This window comes from Anopheles funestus, chromosome 2RL (genome assembly GCF_943734845.2).
Source record: "Anopheles funestus chromosome 2RL, idAnoFuneDA-416_04, whole genome shotgun sequence".
NCBI classification, from domain to species: Eukaryota; Metazoa; Arthropoda; class Insecta; order Diptera; family Culicidae; genus Anopheles; species Anopheles funestus.
The window spans coordinates 74,993,118-75,011,539 of NC_064598.1; the positions used below are offsets into that span (position 1 = coordinate 74,993,118).

Genomic DNA, 18,422 nt, shown 5'->3' on the forward strand with positions numbered 1-18,422 from the left:
ACAATTTCGAACATTGGAACTCATTTCAGTCACCCTGTTATTTGGACGTTTTCACTGTCAAAATACAAAAGGAATGTTGTTGTTGGTTTTGTTTCTTTTTCTTACACAAAATTTGACAGCTTTCGTCAGAGGACGATTTTCGTGCGAAGAAATCTTCGCTGATTGCGGTTTATTTTGTTTCCGCACCGTATCGTTGGGTAATTTTCATCGTCCCAGCAATGGCTTCATCCGAGACCGGGGGCGTTAAGCCGATGTCCATCACGGGCCGCATGGTTCGTGAGCGGGAACGGCTGCTGGGTATGAGCCCAGAGGAACGTGCCTGGAGAGCGCAGTGGCTGAAGGATCAGCATTTGTCCCCGAACGAACCGAAGTACGTGCCGGAGTACTGGAAGGAGCGGTATAATCCGATTCGCCGTGCCTATCGCGCTCCCCTGAATATGGTCCAGAACGTCCTCACGCCGGTTATTGTACGTATTTCCTGCACACGGGATCCAGTGCCCGGTTGTGTTGAAAGTTATGTAATGATTGTTCTCAAACGCCTTTCTTATTCGACAGGGTCTTGAATGGGCTCACGCTGTACGTTTCTGGACGGGCAAAATAGCACTGAGTGCTTTTGTTGTTCTCTCGACTGCCTACTATTTCAAGTACAACCAGAATGTGAGTATCACTGGGAGCATCGAACTGGTTTGCGATGATGTTTTGTTTACATCGTCATCCATCACCATGGAAGATCACTTCATGAAATGAACCAATTCTTTTCGTGGCCATTGCAGGATTGGACTCGCAAGGGTGGCTGGCGAGTAATTCACTCACGTGAAGCGGTGGTGCCAGGAGATCCAGGCTATCCGAACTTCCCGAAGCGCGATACTCCGGCAGACTACGCCGCCAGAGGCTTCAAGCAGTCGCCCATCTAAATTTTGCCGAATCGCATCAATTCAGTGGTCGATATGTATGTAGATAATAAATAACGAAACGGCACGATGCTAAAGCATTCTCTTGATTTGGGGTTATACTGAACTAAACAGTTGTCGTTGATGTGTTTCAATGTATGGCTCGAACAGAGATGTGAATCAAAATATTTGCAATCAATAACGATTCAATTGTTTATACGAAAAAAAATTCATTCATCTGCCGCTTTCATAGTTTCGAATCTACACTGAATTATGAATTTTACGAAACATAGCAAAAGAATTTAATTTTCAATCCCATTGATATGTGGTAACCTTGTTCATGGTCAAGATCTATAGCGCATTGTGAAAATGACAGCGCAATCAAATCGGTTATGACAACCGTTGTGGTTCGGCGATGCGTTTGTTTGGAAACAAATTAATTTAATTTTGTTATTTTAAGCTGTACACAAACTAATTTGATGCTGTTTTACAATCTGAACGATTGCTTCAATTACATCGTCAAAGTGAGACGCCTTCGCAACTCCTACTAGGCTGTTCGGTGTGAGGAACGGAACAGCTGTGCGTGAAACATCATGGAAAACATTGAACCGTACTCGTACACCCACCATTATCATCATTTGCGTTGTGTCCGCGAAGGCGGAAACATGTCGCAGTTTTGCTTCGAACCAAACTGAAGCAATTTATAGTCTATCGTACTTCTTACCCTCACCCACCGTTTCACACAAAGTGTCCAAACATTTACTTGCGTGGTCCTTTTGTTGTGTTGTTACATTTTCGTGCTCGACGGCTTAACTGTGCGTTATTATCGCAGTGTAAAGTTTAATGTGTTCATTGCTTGTGTCGGTGTTGTGCTGCCGCGGATCGAAATAGTGTCACGCACTAAGGCAAACTACGATGGCCACTAGCGGACAGTATGTGTTTATCATTAACCTGAGAAAAAGCATTCTGATAGAAGGTTGCTAAAGGGTCCAAAACAAGCCCTTTAACCCGCCCGTGTGTTCCGTGTTGAAAGGTTTACGTTTTTTCGGTGTCGTGTGCGCGTGTGTGTATGTGTGTGTTTTACATAAGTTTTTCCTGTTTGGCCCCGTTCGAAATGTCCTTCCTTAGCTACGACCAATAGCTGTAATGTTTTCATACTGCTACGAATGGTTATTTGGAGGTTTAATTCCACTATCGTGCAATAATTGATTCAAAGCCCCATCATCATCACTACCAGCAGTAGCGTGGCAGGGCTGAGAGGTTGCTGACCTAAAACGAGACCCACCAGTCTGCATGATTAACTGATCCGTTGCAATAGAGTATTATGTAATGCAGTGTTAATGCAACGCGACTACGCACTTTCTACTACGTACTACGTACGATTCCACCACCACCACTACTACTACTACCACCGTTATACGCACACAAACAGCTACCATTCTCCATGACAACCTGAAAGCCGGCATCTTTCTTTGATTCGCTTGTATGTGATCACGGCTGTTTGACGCAGAACGAAACATAAACAAAAAACATCTTCGCAGTTCTGTACCATTTTCCTTGCCTGCACCAAATACTGTTTTCCACCTGGTATCGATAAACGGCTACAAAAGGAAAGCGGGCACATTGTTGAATGGATTGGCCTGTTGAAGGTGAACAAGGACCGGATGAAATAGAGGATGAGGTTAGCAACACCGTTAACCGCAGCTGCAGATGATTATTGGCGACCAAAGTGACCAACAGAAAGGACGAAGATAGTACGCACAAACAGTAAAACCGCAGCAGCTGGATTGGAATCTGGTTTAAGTTCGAGAAATCTTTGTTTACGGGAAAAAAACTATCATTCGTTCTACATCGATCCTGCATATTGTCGTGCACGAACGAATGTACCTGTGGGGAGGATTTTTGCATCGTCCTTTAATCCATTTTAGCGAGCGCACCGAAACAGTCCCGGCCGCACCTGTGGTAAGCATTTTAAACTACTTCATGTTCTCATGCACAACCCGGATCTAGTTTTAGGAAAATGGAGAAAAAACACTCCAAAAACACACCCGATACGGGATTACTAGTAGCCAAATAGAGCTTAAAATCCCACAAAATCCTTCTATTGAATAGTTGGCTTCCGATTCAAGTCATAGAACAAGAGTTTCTATGTGCCACACCGATGCAATCGGCAAGCACAGACCATTGGGCGCATCCGGTATGGTTTTTTTTCTCTTCTTCTTTCGCCAGTACTTTTGGCATCGGACTGCCTATTTATAAACGACCTCCCGAACAGTCGCCTCCGAAAGGAAATTGTCTGTTGTTCTCTACCGAACAAGTCGTTTGCCACCACAGTCATCAGGCGCCCTTACGCGAGAGTTTCTTCTGCATACGAGTGGTTGCTTGGATGCGATTTTGCGGGATGCAATATCCCGAACAAGAGTTGCCAGTACGTTACGAAGTTAGGTTCGGGGTAGTAGTAGGCGTAGTGCCCGAAGTTTCTATTCTATTCATCTGGCACAGTGGACCCGTTGTGTGCTGCCGGCTGCAGAAGTAGTCGATCGTAGTTCACCACCAGCAATGCACCGACCGGCAATGGACGCTTCACGGTGAAAGCGGAACGGGCACGGATATAAAGTGATTTCAGATAATTCAATTGTTGTAAACCCGCAAGCGGAAGTTCGTAGCCAACTTATTTCCGTGTACATACGGACCCTGTGAGCAACATGGTGGTTGGTAGCGTTGTGGAGAATGGCAGTAAGTTACTTCTCGATGCGTTGGTGTTATTTGAATAAGTATGTGTCTTCTTCAAACATTTAAGGCACTTTCGGGTACGAGATTTACATGCAACGAATGTGTTTCCAATATCGCCCACCCGCATGTACAGGTCCTATTGGCAAAATCAATGTACTTGATTCAGTGAGTGACTGTAATATTCATGAAACAAATCGATTTAATGTTACCTCGGAATTACCACACCGGAAAGCGAAAGCGACAGTTGGATTCGATTGAAACGGAAAACGATTATGCTAATGTTTTGAGCGAAATCGTTTCAATCTGTCATCGTGGAAAAATCCAGTGATTCACGCGCATACTTGGATGTGTAGCTGAAAAAAAGTTCACAGGAAGTTTTGCAAAGAAAAATCAAGGATGTTCCGTACGATCGAGTGTGATCTACCGGGAAAGTGTTTGGCAAGCTCACATGCGCATGGGCTAGTGCAGCGAAATCGGAAAATGTTGTGTCTATTTTCCTCCCGCGCAAGGACGCGCTATCAGCTGTGTATGTTACTAAGGGTTTGCCGGGCAAATTGCCCTTCAAATTTAGCACGTGCATCTGCTTACCTAATAGAATATTCAAACCCTGTGGATCTAAAATTAAAACCAAAACAAATCATCCCCCACTGTCATTCTGCACACAAAATTTGCATGCGGCTGAGTAGATTTTAAAAGATTTTCAATTTCACGACCATAGACACGATCTACCTCAAGGAGGAGTTAATGCTTCTCTCGATTTCCATTACTATGTTTCGTCTTGTTCGCTTCCGGTATTACTGTGTCTGGGTCCAACAAAGCCGACAAACGACACGCATACGATATTGTGAGTTCAATGTATTTAACCTGAAGGACACACGCTTTTTCTCGTTCACAGCGTCGTTGTCTGTTCTCTAGCTGTCTTATCAAATGAAACAAAATGCCACAATAGAGTCGGAAGATTATACGTTCGAAACAAGCCTCTTTATAACCATTAAATAAAACCAAGCAAAGCGTCACCCGCATCAGAAGTCGGTCCTCGAGACGTGGTTCACGGTGTGCGATTGTTTATTTTTGGCGATAGGGAAAGCATCATAGGGCTTGGCTTATTGCGTTGTGCCCGATTGTCTGTGTTAGTGGTATGTGCTGCAGATACCTTTCGGTCACTTGCCATGCTATAATATTGTGAGAATGCTACCAATAAAATGCTACCAAATTTTTTTGTTATTAAAACCGCCCATTCACAATCTTTTTTTCCAGCTGCGAAATTTACCCTGACAGGGAGGTCAATTTGTAAGGACATACTGATTTATAATGGACAATCGGATATACTGCTTCCCACATTCGTATGAAAAGCCTCGATGGAGCAGTGTGTTTGTTATATGCGGCGTCATTATTTTCGCACTACACACACACACACAAACATTTGGAGCGACCAAAAGAAGCGCCAGTTAGGCTTTTGCGTCATCCGAGTCACGGATTCGGTTGGTTGGGGTCACCCTGGACGAGGTGGTGAACTTGAATTTTAAATTCATTCAGAATGTGCCACTTACCAGCGTTATACCAAAAGGCGTTGCCAATGTACGGCTACCTAACGATGTTGCACATATTTTAATGATAAGATAATCGATGAAATCCAATCGACATGAAATGAGGCCACTACAAATAGGAAATTCTACGGCAGATAATAGGGGGTAATTTAAATATTTTCCTTATTCAAATATGCCTTCATTGAACAAATCTTTCGCTTAAAATACCATGATAAGAATAAAGAGTAAGACCCATTTTCATAAATAGTTTGTATTTTATTACCTAAGAGCAAACAACTAATAAAAAAACTACGTCATGAAGCGAAACAAATCGTAACGTTTGCAAAGTGTGCTGTTATTTATAAACCCTTGATCATTGATTAGTTTACACATCTTCTACTGTGTAGTAAAAATCAAGGATCTGATTCATTCCACTGATAATCGTAGTCGGTAACTTTTGCGACCATCTGCCACCAGCAGGTACCATTTCCATCCTCCACTATTATTATCTCATAACAATCTGCCTCGTATTTAGCCGTGTGAAGCATCAACGTTCGCAACACACTCCTTATCACGAATGGTTTATAAAAAAAACGCACCTTTCTATCATGTTCCTTATCACTTATGGCAGGGGTTGGCAAAATTTAACCAATAAGCTTTTGCAAATAGCTTTCTTTTACTGATATTGTTGCTTGGTTGGTTGGTTTAAAACAGTTAAAATGTTTTGTATATACCTATTTTATTTTTTTTTATTTGAAGTTACATGTTACAGGTGTGATTATTTGCCTAAATGCATCGTTCTTCTATCTATTACCATATTATTCATTAGAGACCAGGATTAAAGTGTTACGAATTGAATCATATAATATATTTCGTTTCGTTGTTTATAGAAAAATATGTTTGCATTTACATTTTCGTCTCTTAATTGTAAAAAAATTATCAAATTTATTTTTTAATGTGAAAAGTATTTATTTATATTATTTTATAATTAAAAATAGCTTTACAAATACACACTGATTCTGTTTGTAAAGTTTCGACAAAAAACTAAAATCGTATTCATTTTTTATATAAAGTTCTTGATAGTTCATGATAAGTTATATAAAAAATGTTTTCGTATAATTTTAAATTTATATTTATAGATACTTCTTTTAGGCAGTACTATAAGACAAATCTAAAAGAAACACTTAGGTTATTGAATAGGTGAATAACAAAATCACTTAGCGGACCGAACTTTGGCAATCCCTGGCGTGTGGAGACATAAGGCTGGCTTTCCATTTGTCCCACTCCAAAGGGAAGGGTCTATTCTGAGAGGAAAGGACGAGTAAAATTGGCAAACGATCATCACAACAAACATTAATCTCCCTATCATACGAATACTACAAAACCAGTTATCACCGTTCCGGGCTCGCTGGTGGTAGCACGTATAAAAAAAAACCCCAATCGTGTGGGATCTTATACAATCTTCCCAGACGTAAGTAGACGTACCTTCAGCTGCGTGTGTGTCTGTTAGTTGGTGGAACAATTTACGACTTCCAATTTCGGGGGGCACGACGGATCAGTCGTGATAATGAGCAGACTGCGTGAAGGTCACAAAAGCTGGCGGCGTTTTTTGAGCTTTAGAAGCATTTATTTGTGTGTTTAAATTCCCTTTCGATGTAACGTAATACGATTTAATTCACAAGTTCGGAAACTTTTTTTTCAATCGCTGTGTTTTTGTTTTCCATTTTAGAACCTGCACCATCGCCACCAGCTTCCGGAGGGGCATCAACAGCCGATACCGACACCATGCAACAAACGGCGGCTACGGGCCGGACGGAGATGCGTCCGGTCAAGTATCATTATGCTGACTCGTTCTGGTGCACCTACCTCGTGTCGGTGTTTGCAGCCAGCATCGCTGAAACGGTTACTTATCCGCTGGATTTGACCAAAACACGGCTCCAGATCCAGGGTGAAGCGGCCGCAGTCGATGCAGAAGGTGCCGTCAAGAAGGTACTACAGCTGTCGCGTGCGCTATCTTATCCAAGGTCTGCCCTGAATGTACTAATATCGTGCAATCATTTAAGATGAAGTGCCTATAAAATCGACAGGAGAGATAACTATTGGGTTACTAACTGATTAGTTGGCAGTAGCTGGTATTTAGCATTTGTGGTGCGCGGGATGTTGTCGTACAAAGTTTCACCGATGTGTCGATAAGGTGCTGTAGATTTATAGAGCACTTGTCACTATTTGTTCGGTCAATTTACGGCTTTACCATAATCGGCGTGGTGTAATGACAACACCAGTATGAATGACGATATTAGATATGTTTTTGAATGTAGATGATAGCATTCTGTAGAGTAGTAAAGTTAAACTATTTATTTTAATGATATCTAATTTTTATTATAAAAATACTAGATTACTTATGATATTTTATTTTACGATAAAATAATATCTCGTTAGTTATTGAAATAAATTTTAATAAATCTATTCTTGTCAACATCCTCATTCCCAGCTCAAATACCGTGGAATGTTTGCTACTGCGACCGGTATCATCCGTGAGGAAGGTGCCCTAAAGTTGTGGCAAGGTATCACGCCTGCTCTGTACCGGCATCTAGTGTACAGGTAAGAAATAGTGCCAAAAAAAAACTCCTCCACAAAAGCATTACGCCACAAACAAATAATTTACCTTCATCTCCATTTCAGTGGCGTTCGCATCGTAACGTACGATGCGCTACGCAAGAAGCTGCGCAATGGGAAGGATCATTTTTCCCTCTGGCAGTCTGCCCTGTCCGGTGTTGGCGCCGGTGCACTCGCCCAGTGGCTCGCATCTCCAGCCGATCTGGTAAAGGTTCACATCCAGATGGAAGGTAAACGCCGTCTGCTCGGACTAGAGCCACGTGTTCATAGTGCAGCACACGCGTTTCGTGAAATTGTTAGCCGCGGTGGTATCTTTGGCTTGTGGAAAGGTAGCGTACCGAACGTGCAGCGTGCGGCGCTTGTAAATTTGGGCGATCTGACTACGTACGATACGGTGAAACACTTCATTATGCACAAAACAGGCCTGCCCGATTGCCATCTGGTGCACATAATGTCTTCGATTTGTGCAGGTCTGGTAGCGGCCACCATGGGCACACCGGCAGACGTCGTAAAGACACGCATCATGAATCAACCAACGGATGCAAGCGGACGGTAAGTGAACCACGCGATGGCTGAACAGAACAGACTTTCTTCACACTAACTTGTAACCATTTCATTGTAGAGGACTGCTGTACAAGGGTTCGATCGATTGTCTGCAACAAACTATCGGAAAGGAAGGATTTTTCGCACTGTACAAGGGTTTCCTGCCCGTGTGGATACGAATGGCACCGTGGTCGCTTACGTTTTGGCTTTCGTTTGAGCAAATTCGGGCAAGCCTTGGTGCTAGCGGATACTAGCAGAATTACACTAAACCGTTCGGAAGGAAAGGCGAAAGTGCACAAAGTTTAGGTATCTTAATTGTTAAGTCACTTATAAGCCGTTAGCAGTTCATTACTCGCAGGAATATCCAGATTAGTGGCGTTGTGTTATCCTTCGCTTCTTCCGGTGTCTTTACCTGTGCCATTTCCGTTTACACCATTGTTGTTTTCAACACACGCTGTGTATTATGTTTCTATTTGTTTTTTTTTGTGTTGTAAATATTATTACCAAATCGCACCTCATATCAAAGCTCCACGCTGACACTTTTAACTACGAACGAGAGTTTCGTGAATGTTTGTTCAGCTGTTTTCTTATTTGAAACTGTGATTTAGTGTAGTTTGGTAGAAAGCAAAGCCTTATGAGAGGCAGCACACAGCTGCCTGTTTTAGATGTAGAGTTCGCTCAGCGGAATTAGACAACTTGGTCCCAATTAGTGTACGTTAATTGTGTTTGGATTGAAAGTATTGGGTGTTTCCGTGCCGCGCCGGACTGACTCTTCTGTTTGTTCTGTTTGTTCTTTTTTCGTGTGCCCGGTATAGGAGATCAGGGTGTCATATGTCTCGTGATGGTTGGTGCCGTTTATCATCCCCCTTTTGTCATGCATCTACTGCTCAGGGAGTACATTAAAACAATATCATAAGCCATTCTCTGTGCAATGTGAATTTTTTGAATGACCCACTGATATAAACACGATCAAGATCATTCTCCTTTTGCCAGAACACTTCCCTGAATGTTCCTTACATCACCATGTTATGGTGAGGGTTGTCCTTAAATCTTAGAATATGGCCCCCCGTCTCCTCAACCAACGACGACAATACCAAATTTTTGTACAATAATAACATTACACGCGTTTTAAAAAACGAGCCGTTACTGGTAGCATCACAGCAATATCAAGGACTAGAGTAGAAGACTTTCTTGGTGCGCGAGTTGTTAGTTCGAGCCAATTGCCACCGTTTTAATAATGATACCATACGGAAAACAGAAATAAATCTAGCACTATCTAACAGCTATTAAACACACATTAGTTTTGTGTGCAAACAACACTACAACAACATAATACAACGCAAACATAACTAGCCGATATTGAATCTTCTCGAAACTAATGTAAATTGTACATAGTGGAGGTTAGTAGGTTAGTGAAAATGGTACAGCAATATGATGTTAGCCATCACTATTAGTGCGGTGGGATTTGGGTTTGATACGTTTAGAAATGTTGCGTTAGAAAAGAGTAAATCGTACGTTGAATAAAGGAAAATAATAGTATATGGATGAGATATGCTTGTTAGGGCCATATACAAATATCACATATGAATAATTCTTTCTCTCTAACGTGATTTCAACGGATTCGAACGTATACTATGGGTATGAAATGTTGGTTTTAATTTCCCATATTGCTCTAACACTCATAGCTTCTTTTTCCTTAGAGATCCTTTGATTGATTATGTCCAAAGCTCTGCTTTAGTCCTTTCTTACGCCTCGACGAACAGGACATAGTCAGGCCTGTATCCGTTACGATAAAACCTTGGTGACCTTGGATTTCTTTCCCATAATTGTCTCAATATTTCAAAGTAATCTGAACATCTGTTAACTGGCTAAATTTCTTATAGATCTTCTTATATCGGTTTAGCAATTATTAAATGAAAATATGTTATAAAAGCAACCGTTCAGAACAACACTGTAAATAAACGGCACAGAGCACTACTCGCAGAGAGACAAACATCGCAACATTCCGAAGCGCTGCCGTTTGAACTGCAGGAAAAAGAGAGACATAACGTTGACCTGAATCGCTAATTTTGTGGATCCGTTCGTAGCACAATGGACAAATATCCAAAATTAAATACTAAAAAGACTTTTATTTTGCACATAAGTAAAGTATACAACGTGTGTTGTAATAATTAAAAATTGGACCAACAAATAGAAAAAGGGATAAATAAAAAACCAATCTTTTAACACGTTTTTTGCTTTCTTTTTTGCAGGTAGCATTGGCGATTTGTACCATCTTGCAGTACAGCTCGTGGCCATTGTGCAACCGGGACCGGTTCGAACACCGCAAAATACAGCCAAGCATCTGTGTAACGGATATTACACGTTTGTACGTTTGCGAAGCGTTAAAAGTCTCGTGCACTTCAACCACACCGGTCGGTATTCGTCTTTTTCCTTGTGTTTATTGTGCGATTGTCTATTACAAGCTTACTTCCCTCTACAACTATGGCCAACATTGGTAAGTGGAAACATAAACTTCCATCTTTTTTTCGCGGGGCTTATTAACAGAACAATGTACAAACGATGGTTGTGTATTAACTGAATTAATTTAACGAGAATCGAACCAACTATACCAAATAAATCAAAGTGTTAAGTGGGTGTAGAGAAGTGTGGAGGAAAAATTTTCCACTTGGGAAGCGTGAAAAACATAAGTGAATTTCTTTCTCGAGAGGTTTTTTTTTTCTATTTATCACCCGCATTCTCGTTTGCCGGCATGTTTGGTGAAAGTAGCTTGCAGGCAAAAACGAAAAAAGACAAACCCATACGATGTGTTTCTAAAAATAAAGGTGAAGCATTGGTTTTCACTTTGCGTGTGACTAAGTTGTTGCATGGATTGGTAAATAAATAAAAAAAAACGAACTTTTAACGGGAGGACGCTAATCGATCGGTACAATCATTAGTGTCCTCTTATGCTTACTTTGTTTGCCGTTTTCATCGGTGGAAGGTCAAATTTTTGTTTAACCATGCTGATGAGGTCAGCAGTTGAATTTAATCAACAACCTACTTGCACGCCACCCGCTTATCGTCCGATCCGGCTGCCTTCGCTTTAACTGCACACGGCGAACATTCCACGTTCCCCGCATGATCGCGAATGATTGTTGGCGGGGTTTGACCGTACGATCAAATCTCTCTCGCTCTCCCTTGTAGAACCGTGCTGATGATGGTGATGGTGATGTCACCATCTTCCATCGTGAGTTTTAGTCAGTACAGTCATCAACTTGGCTGCTAATAAAGCCTTTTGTATATACGCGTTGTTCCTCACTCATTTACCGCTTCTAACCGTCCAGGAGACATGCTAATGAAATGTGGTTGTTATTCGAGAAGTTTTCGTCGAGCTTTAGGTTTAGTCGGCACGACGTTACCTTGCCCCGGGGAGTCAGGTGTTGTTGGATGCTCATCAACACCATCTCTCCACCAGCGATCGTTGTTAGTCACACCTATCGTTTCGATCAGCCAAATGGTTAAATTATTCCAAATGCGTACCGGTCAGCATATTTACTTTCGCAGCACCAATTTCGGACGATGGTCTACCCGGCATCAGGTGCACCTGCATACTAAAAATGCAACGGTACAAATAACCAAAGCGAGACAATTAACCCCTCGATAATACTCAGTGCAAAATTTAACTTGCTTTCCTTTTGTGTCCGCTGCTTGGTTAGGAACTAAATCCGTAAACACTGTGTTAAATGTACCTAAACGATGGTGCCTGCAAGTCGATCGATTTTTCCAACAAACCGGCTTCATCTCCCCTTGATGATGATGCAATGCGACGAATTTGGTATGGGAGTTTGGAGCAGACTGGGGGGTTTTTTTTGGAGCTTATCGATTTTCCTTTTTTGAGACAAACGGCGACGGCGAAGTTTACGCAAGAACGCAGCAATGATACTTCGTTGACCCTAGAGTCTAGAGGATTCGAATACACGAGTGACAAAAATGTACAGAAATAAAAACACGCACACGTTTGCACGAAGATGTAGAAGAATGCATTCGGTTCTACTTCAGCTGTGGCCAACGAAGTGTATCCAATGCCATTTTGATGCCGAGCATGTAGGCCATCTCTTTTCAAGCCACAGAATGCGATGTATGTTTTGTTCTGAACGTTTCCCCGGGGAGAGATTGAGGTGTGTATGAGTCAATGTTTTTTTTTGTTATATATAAACGTGCGTAAGTTAGAAAGTTAGAATAACAAAACAAGTACAGGTGTTACATTTTACGGTACTAAACTGCTTAACGTTGTTAGCTGCTTAACAGTGGAGAGTGTAAGCAGCATGCTAACAAGCGACTCATGTCGCAGCACGTTAAAGAAACGGCCAATTAACACCTCCACAAACTACTCTATGCTGACTAAGGTCAAGAACGGGGTTTTGCATTGCATGTACGAAGCAGAGACGAACAAGAGACAATTTTCCATTAAAAGCATTTAAAGTTTGTAAAACTTGATTGTGTTGTACATTTTTTTCAAAAAGTCTCATCAGCGCGCTAGTATCAAAAATTTACTAACGGTATAAAACATTTTGTGCATTCCTTTTACTCGATTGACCGCGTGTTCATCATCTTCATTGTGGTTCATGTCGCTATTATCCATTTTTGTACTCCTGCCCACTCTTACGTGACTAATACTGCACACATCAGGTCCGGGTGTACACCGTAGATACAAGGAGAAAAAGCTATTAACAAACCATCCAGCTGCTACCGATGGCCACGAGGCTGAAGAGCATGTGAGTGTGGATGAAGAGAAACAATCGGAAGAAAATATGACCAGCACTACTGTTGGTAGTACAAGTAGCACTAGTAGTGGTAGTACTACTACTGCAGAGAATGCTACTACCGTTTCCGGTACACCAATCGAACGACGTGACCCGATCGGTAAGTAGATCGCGTGTACACTCCATCAGGTCACGTGCAAAAGGTGTAGTAGTAGGGTGTGTACATTAAATATAGAATCTTTATGGTTTTGCGTCAAGTTCGATTCGTGGGTATAAGATTGATGTGGGAATGGATGGTACGACCGCTTGCTGCAGCCCTTCTACACAAAAGTGCCTCCCAGTACTCAAACACGATGGTTTATCGTTTCCGTTTTTTTGTTTCGTTTCTGTTTCGTTTCCAACTTTCTGAACTGCGAAACTTCCTAGAGCTGGAAACTGAGGACAAGCTGGAGTACCGCTTCGTGCCAGCCGGTAACGGAGTGGTCAACTTCAAGGTTCGTGCACCGAACGATGCACACATCGCACTCACCACCAACCCGCAGGAGTCTGACCCGATGCTGGAGGTGTTTATCGGTGGTTGGAAGAACACGAAATCGGTTATTCGAAAGAACCGCACCAAGCCGGACGTTGCCGAGGTGGAAACGCCTGACATTCTTAATGCTGGAGAGTTCCGTGGTTTCTGGATCCGTTGGCACGATAATGTAAGGCGAATAAGGGAAGGGTTTGTAAGGAGGATGGAGCACACTTACTAATACAATCTATTTCTTCATCTCGATTACAGGTCGTGACGGTCGGAAATGAAGGATCAGCGGCCGCCTTTCTTTCGTTTGAAAACCCCGAACCGTTCCCGATCAATTGTGTCGGCTTTTGTACCGGTTGGGGTGCCACCGGTTCGTGGCTGATTGAGCCAGCCTCGGAACAAACAAGCCCATCCGCACCGACTGCCGCTGCGTTGCGTGGTGGTGGTGGTGGTGGAGCTGCCTGTTGGGTAGCGGCTGCCAACGGGGAAATCCCCCCGAATGCCGTCGTTGGCGGTTCGGATGGTGAGGATATGTATATTGCACGTGCACAGCACGAGGGTGGCATTATCCCGGGCAAGTTGGTAGCATCGCACGGTGTATGCTACATTGCGTGGGGTGGTGTCGAAAATCCCAAAGCGGAGTACGAAGTATTGTGCGATTTCAATGGTGATTTTGTGCCGGTAAGCGGTAGCGACATTCCACCGACCGCACTTCCCGCGGGAGAGTCCGAAGATGGGGAACCACTGTTTATTGGACGTGTTACGCACGAGGGCACGATAACGGTGGGCAAGGTACAACCGTCGCATGGTGTTTGCTACATTCCGTACGGTGGCCAGGAGCTCGCTTTTGCCGAGTACGAAATCTACGTCAATCCTTAGGACGCTAACTAGGAGGAGATTAACACTTGGTCCTGCGACCGCAGTAATGGCCGGGAAGTTGATTTAGGATTATGCCAAGCACACATACTCACAAACGCACACGCACATACACGCGCACACACACAAACGTAAAACGCATAAAAAAGCGCACAGTCAAACAGTTGAGCTTACTTTTAAAAAGCATGCTTGCAAATGTTAAACTATGTAGCTATAGATATTTATATTACCACAACGATAACAGTATGATGAAAGTTATTAAGAAGCAACAAGCAAAAGTTCGATAAAATAAACTATCTAAAGTAACAAATAAAACGGGTCTTATTTACTTTCCCACCCAAAAGAGTTAACGGATTTCAGTTTCCACGTGGGTTAATTTAAAATTTCTCCACCAACTTCTCTCTCCTTCTCTCTTCGTGGCTGAAGGACCTCTAAGGTCATGTCGGCCATTTCTGGTTTACTAGACTTATTTTTACCACGTAGCTGGATAGTAAATCCTTGCTTCGGTCCGGATGGGATTTGAAACCGCAATTTAAAATATCTAAATTGGTTTGGATCTTTTCGTCGACATAACGGTCAAGATAAAAACATTTTTACTTCAACATCGAATTTGGTAGCTCACGAGTGAGATCGATGTATTTTCATATGTTTATATCCATAGGTGCAATAAATTCCACACTGTATTATCAACAATATCACATTACTGTGTTGGACTACATCTGTAAATTAAAAAAGTATTTTTTAAAACACATTATGTTTAGTATTCGGAACATGCAAATGCAAAAACTTGCATTCAACCTGTTGCACTACACGTGAGTTGTGTAATGCTCACTTGGTCGATTTAACTCACTTCTCACTTGTTATGACGTTTAGCTCTCTCACCCGGATGGATCATCTACAACAAATTGCCGTCAAAAGAATTGAGCGTAAGTTGGCCGATATTGCGATGCAGTGTGGTTATTGTTAAATTTACCATCGGAGAACGTTTATTAGAACGCGGCGGCTATTGGAAACTGGTAATCAATCATTCCTTTTTACCAGCATGGTGAATTACAGTAAGTGCTTCGCGTGGATTTCATAAAATTCCGTAAGCAAAATCTGGCTCTTCGTGCGATGACTCACAACGTTGTTTGTGCGTTTTTTTTTTGTACTTGCAGCATCCGCTCCACGACATATTCAATACTACGATATTCACGATATTAACGATGATGATCGCTATCCGCGGAAAACAAGAAAACAACAGCTGCACCGGTGGGACAAGTTGCACAGTATGAAATGGGTACCTTCCCGTGAAAACCATAGTATACCGCCGAGTGCCGTAGAATGTGGCACCAGCAAGCGAAAGAAACTTTATTTAGGACGTGCCGAACACGCCGGTTCCATTACGCCCGGTTTCATCGATCCGGCCAAAAAGGTGTGCTTTATTCCGTGGGGTGGTGTGGCCCATGAGAAAAAGGTGTACGAAATATTGTGCACACCGGGCGAGTTTGTGCCGTGTACCGATACGAACATACTGCTGCGAGCCACACCGGCCGGTGTATCCGAACAGGGCGAACCATTGTACATTGGCAGGGTAAAGATGGACGGGAAATTGGTCTGTGGCAAGGTGCAACGTTCGCATGAAGTTTGTTACATACCTTTGAACAAAAAAGAGAAAAATAATGTAAACTTTGAAGTGTTTATAAAATCTTCAAACGCAGCACCATAATACTCATCCATAAATGGGCGCGCTGATGCTTACTAATTAGGGGAGCGATACTTAAATGGCTGTGCGAAACATGACTAGCGAGATCGGTTTCATTTATATCAATGTTGATGTGAGACATGTTAATTAAGACACAAAAAGGGGAATAAAGGAGATCCATTTTAAAGTAACTTTTAACGCAGTCATCAACTGAGGAAAGAAGCAGTATTTAGTTGCTTGTAAATCGTGAATAATTTATTCCATTGCTTAGAGGTAGAACACAGTTATTAAGCAGGCGGTGTTCGTGAAGGTGACACTTGCATACTTCAGTTCAGGAGAATTCAGTTGACCGCTGTAGCTGTCGTCATGGAAACAAATATATCGTACTCGGTAAATGCTCTCTCAACACCATCGATTCCGACGTAGCAGCATAAGTGTTCGGGCTGCACTTTACCGACAAGCGTGGTAAGACCCAAACGCACCAGCCCAATGTAAAGGGGATTGCCCTGCTCGCTGACACCGCCCCGTAGCGCACCTTCCGGAACGTAACCTCTGCCGATGCGTACAAATCTTCCTTCGTACCCGCACAGCACCTGATAGTCGTGCTTCTCGTGCTCTTCGCCACCCCACACGACGAAGCAAGCCTTCTTCGATGGTACCACCCGGCCCGGTACGATCGATCCACGATGCTTAGCCCGGCCTATAAACGTTGGTTCGCCTTCATATCCACCGACCACCGCATCCGGCGGTACCAATCCCTCCGCCGCCTGCACCCAGCGGGCGCTGTCCCAGTGGACACTTTCGTTGTACCCGGTCGAGGGTATGTTGTGGGTAACATGATAAGGCCATTGTTGGTTATACATTGCGAACTACACTAAAATCACTTTCTTGCGTACCAAATGCGGAAGCTACCAACGCGCTAACTAACAAACGAATGAACAGCAAAGTAAGAGATTACAATCAACGCCGCAAGTTGTATGTATGTATTCCACTTATTCCGAGTGCATTTCTTTTTTCGGCATTACGAAAAAATTTCGCGAATACATTTCACGCATACACTGTCGAAAAATTGTCCCTTTAACCTATCGCATTGGAATCATACATTTCGCTTTTTGCGTTGCGATTTGTACGGGTTTATGCACGCACGCACACAGACACACACCATCGATAGTTCATATAAAAAATATATTTTTTTACCAATCCGTTTTGCTTGTCTTTAGGAACACAATTGTATCCTGAGATGTTTTTTAAACACTTTAACTTGTATTGTAATTCTTTGATTTGCGTTACACCAAAAATGGATTATTTAGTATAATTTTCTTTGCGATACGAGTAATGTGTAAATATGGGTGATTTGTCATGGAAATTCTTTAGGGCTGATACGGATATTCCGCCGTAGATACAAATATCTCATAGTCTTTGAAACGTCTTTCATACTGGCCAACAATGGCGTAACAGCAAAAGTCTTCCGGCACTATTCGTCCCAGAACCGACAACAAACCTAACCGTACCAGCCCAATGTATAACGGTTTTCCTTGCTTCGTCACACCAGCCTGCAGGGAACCGATCGGAACGTATCCACCAGACGTTTGTACGAATTTACCCTCGAACCCGCACAGCACCTGGTAATCGTGTTTTGCGACCTCTACATGATCGTGCCCGATAAGGCAAGCTTTCTTCGAAGGAATCACCCGTCCTGGTACGATCGATTTTCCGTGCTTTGCCCTTCCGATGTAGGTGGGTTCTCCTTCGAACCCCCCGACAACCGCATCGGGCGGTAAAACACCTTCCGCAGCCAGTACCCACCGGGCACCGTTCCAGTTGAAGCAATCGTTGTAACCATACGATGGGTATTGAGGTGGAGGCTGATCAAATCCCTCGACGTGCTGACTATTGTACATGGCCGTACGATATGCGCGGTGTGTATGTTTGTACTATTTCAGGGTTCCACCAAAAACAGCAGACACCTAAGTGTCAGTGGTGGCGCCGTCATGTCGCGATCTTTTTTATGCGTATGTTTTCACCCAAAAATACTCATATTACGCACACAACGGTCGAAAAATACATAGGTACGCACACTCCATCGCATGCTTTGGTATGCTGCGTTGAGCATACTTTTGTCCACAGTGTTGCTTCGATCGATCGATTGCACAGTGGTTTAAATTCACGAACACGTGGTCAGGTTCTGAAACACGTGCAATTTTCAAATTCTAATTTATTGCTGTGATACTATTTCACTTTCTTTTGTTATTTAATCGATGTTCACCAAAGGGAACGTATTTAATTCGT

The 18,422-nt window shown here is 42.8% G+C and overlaps 5 protein-coding genes across 8 annotated transcripts; 4 read left to right on the forward strand and 1 right to left on the reverse strand.

Moving 5' to 3' along the window:
- Window positions 1–100: 100 nt before the first annotated feature.
- On the forward strand, window positions 101–1,022 carry LOC125761170 (uncharacterized). The gene is made up of 3 exons (XM_049422077.1): window positions 101–467; window positions 556–657; window positions 774–1,022. The coding sequence occupies exons 1-3, from the start codon at window positions 219–221 to the stop codon at window positions 912–914; spliced, it is 492 nt and encodes a 163-aa protein (XP_049278034.1). The 5' UTR covers window positions 101–218; the 3' UTR covers window positions 915–1,022.
- A 306-nt stretch (window positions 1,023–1,328) lies between these two features.
- Window positions 1,329–9,847, forward strand: LOC125761141 (mitochondrial uncoupling protein 4). Of its 3 annotated transcripts, none has more exons than XM_049422023.1 (5): window positions 1,329–2,852; window positions 6,879–7,138; window positions 7,641–7,750; window positions 7,832–8,317; window positions 8,388–9,847. In XM_049422023.1, the coding sequence occupies exons 2-5, from the start codon at window positions 6,935–6,937 to the stop codon at window positions 8,560–8,562; spliced, it is 975 nt and encodes a 324-aa protein (XP_049277980.1). In that variant the 5' UTR covers window positions 1,329–2,852; window positions 6,879–6,934; the 3' UTR covers window positions 8,563–9,847. The 3 variants fall into 3 exon arrangements, with proteins under 3 accessions (XP_049277980.1, XP_049277979.1, XP_049277981.1); XM_049422022.1 differs by lacking the exon at window positions 1,329–2,852 and adding an exon at window positions 3,239–3,626; XM_049422024.1 differs by lacking the exon at window positions 1,329–2,852 and adding an exon at window positions 6,282–6,804.
- A 754-nt stretch (window positions 9,848–10,601) lies between these two features.
- LOC125761140 (uncharacterized) lies at window positions 10,602–14,764 on the forward strand. Of its 2 annotated transcripts, XM_049422019.1 has the most exons (4): window positions 10,602–10,805; window positions 12,980–13,213; window positions 13,480–13,754; window positions 13,835–14,764. In XM_049422019.1, the coding sequence occupies exons 1-4, from the start codon at window positions 10,793–10,795 to the stop codon at window positions 14,450–14,452; spliced, it is 1,140 nt and encodes a 379-aa protein (XP_049277976.1). In that variant the 5' UTR covers window positions 10,602–10,792; the 3' UTR covers window positions 14,453–14,764. The 2 variants fall into 2 exon arrangements, with proteins under 2 accessions (XP_049277976.1, XP_049277978.1); XM_049422021.1 differs by lacking the exon at window positions 12,980–13,213 and having other exon boundaries at window positions 10,623–10,805.
- Window positions 14,765–15,279: 515 nt separating this feature from the next.
- On the forward strand, window positions 15,280–16,324 carry LOC125761164 (uncharacterized). The gene is made up of 2 exons (XM_049422070.1): window positions 15,280–15,504; window positions 15,607–16,324. The coding sequence occupies exons 1-2, from the start codon at window positions 15,492–15,494 to the stop codon at window positions 16,155–16,157; spliced, it is 564 nt and encodes a 187-aa protein (XP_049278027.1). The 5' UTR covers window positions 15,280–15,491; the 3' UTR covers window positions 16,158–16,324.
- Window positions 16,325–16,367: 43 nt separating this feature from the next.
- On the reverse strand, window positions 16,368–18,151 carry LOC125774964 (uncharacterized). Its single transcript, XM_049445339.1, has 2 exons — window positions 17,507–18,151; window positions 16,368–17,002 (listed from the first exon to the last, which is right to left on the reverse strand). Exons 1-2 carry the CDS (start codon window positions 18,032–18,034, stop codon window positions 16,475–16,477), a joined length of 1,056 nt encoding a protein of 351 aa, XP_049301296.1. The 5' UTR covers window positions 18,035–18,151; the 3' UTR covers window positions 16,368–16,474.
- Window positions 18,152–18,422: the final 271 nt, after the last annotated feature.

Bases quoted from the DNA above. Each gene is read 5' to 3' on its own strand.
- LOC125761170 (XM_049422077.1), top strand. From the start codon at position 219: ATGGCTTCATCCGAGACCGGGGGCGTTAAGCCGATGTCCATCACGGGC. The intron at 468-555 runs GTACGTATTTCC...CTTATTCGACAG, and splicing joins ACGTCCTCACGCCGGTTATT to GGTCTTGAATGGGCTCACGC. The intron at 658-773 runs GTGAGTATCACT...TGGCCATTGCAG, and splicing joins ATTTCAAGTACAACCAGAAT to GATTGGACTCGCAAGGGTGG.
- LOC125761141 (XM_049422022.1), top strand. From the start codon at position 3,596: ATGGTGGTTGGTAGCGTTGTGGAGAATGGCA. The intron at 3,627-6,878 runs GTAAGTTACTTC...TTTCCATTTTAG, and splicing joins TAGCGTTGTGGAGAATGGCA to AACCTGCACCATCGCCACCA. The intron at 7,751-7,831 runs GTAAGAAATAGT...TCTCCATTTCAG, and splicing joins TACCGGCATCTAGTGTACAG to TGGCGTTCGCATCGTAACGT.
- LOC125761140 (XM_049422019.1), top strand. The intron at 13,214-13,479 runs GTAAGTAGATCG...GAAACTTCCTAG, and splicing joins CGAACGACGTGACCCGATCG to AGCTGGAAACTGAGGACAAG. The intron at 13,755-13,834 runs GTAAGGCGAATA...TCTCGATTACAG, and splicing joins GGATCCGTTGGCACGATAAT to GTCGTGACGGTCGGAAATGA.
- LOC125774964 (XM_049445339.1), bottom strand. From the start codon at position 18,034: ATGTACAATAGTCAGCACGTCGAGGGATTTGATCAGCCTCCACCTCAA. The intron at 17,003-17,506 runs TAAAGAATTTCC...ATTTTAGTGTAG, and splicing joins CGGAATATCCGTATCAGCCC to TTCGCAATGTATAACCAACA.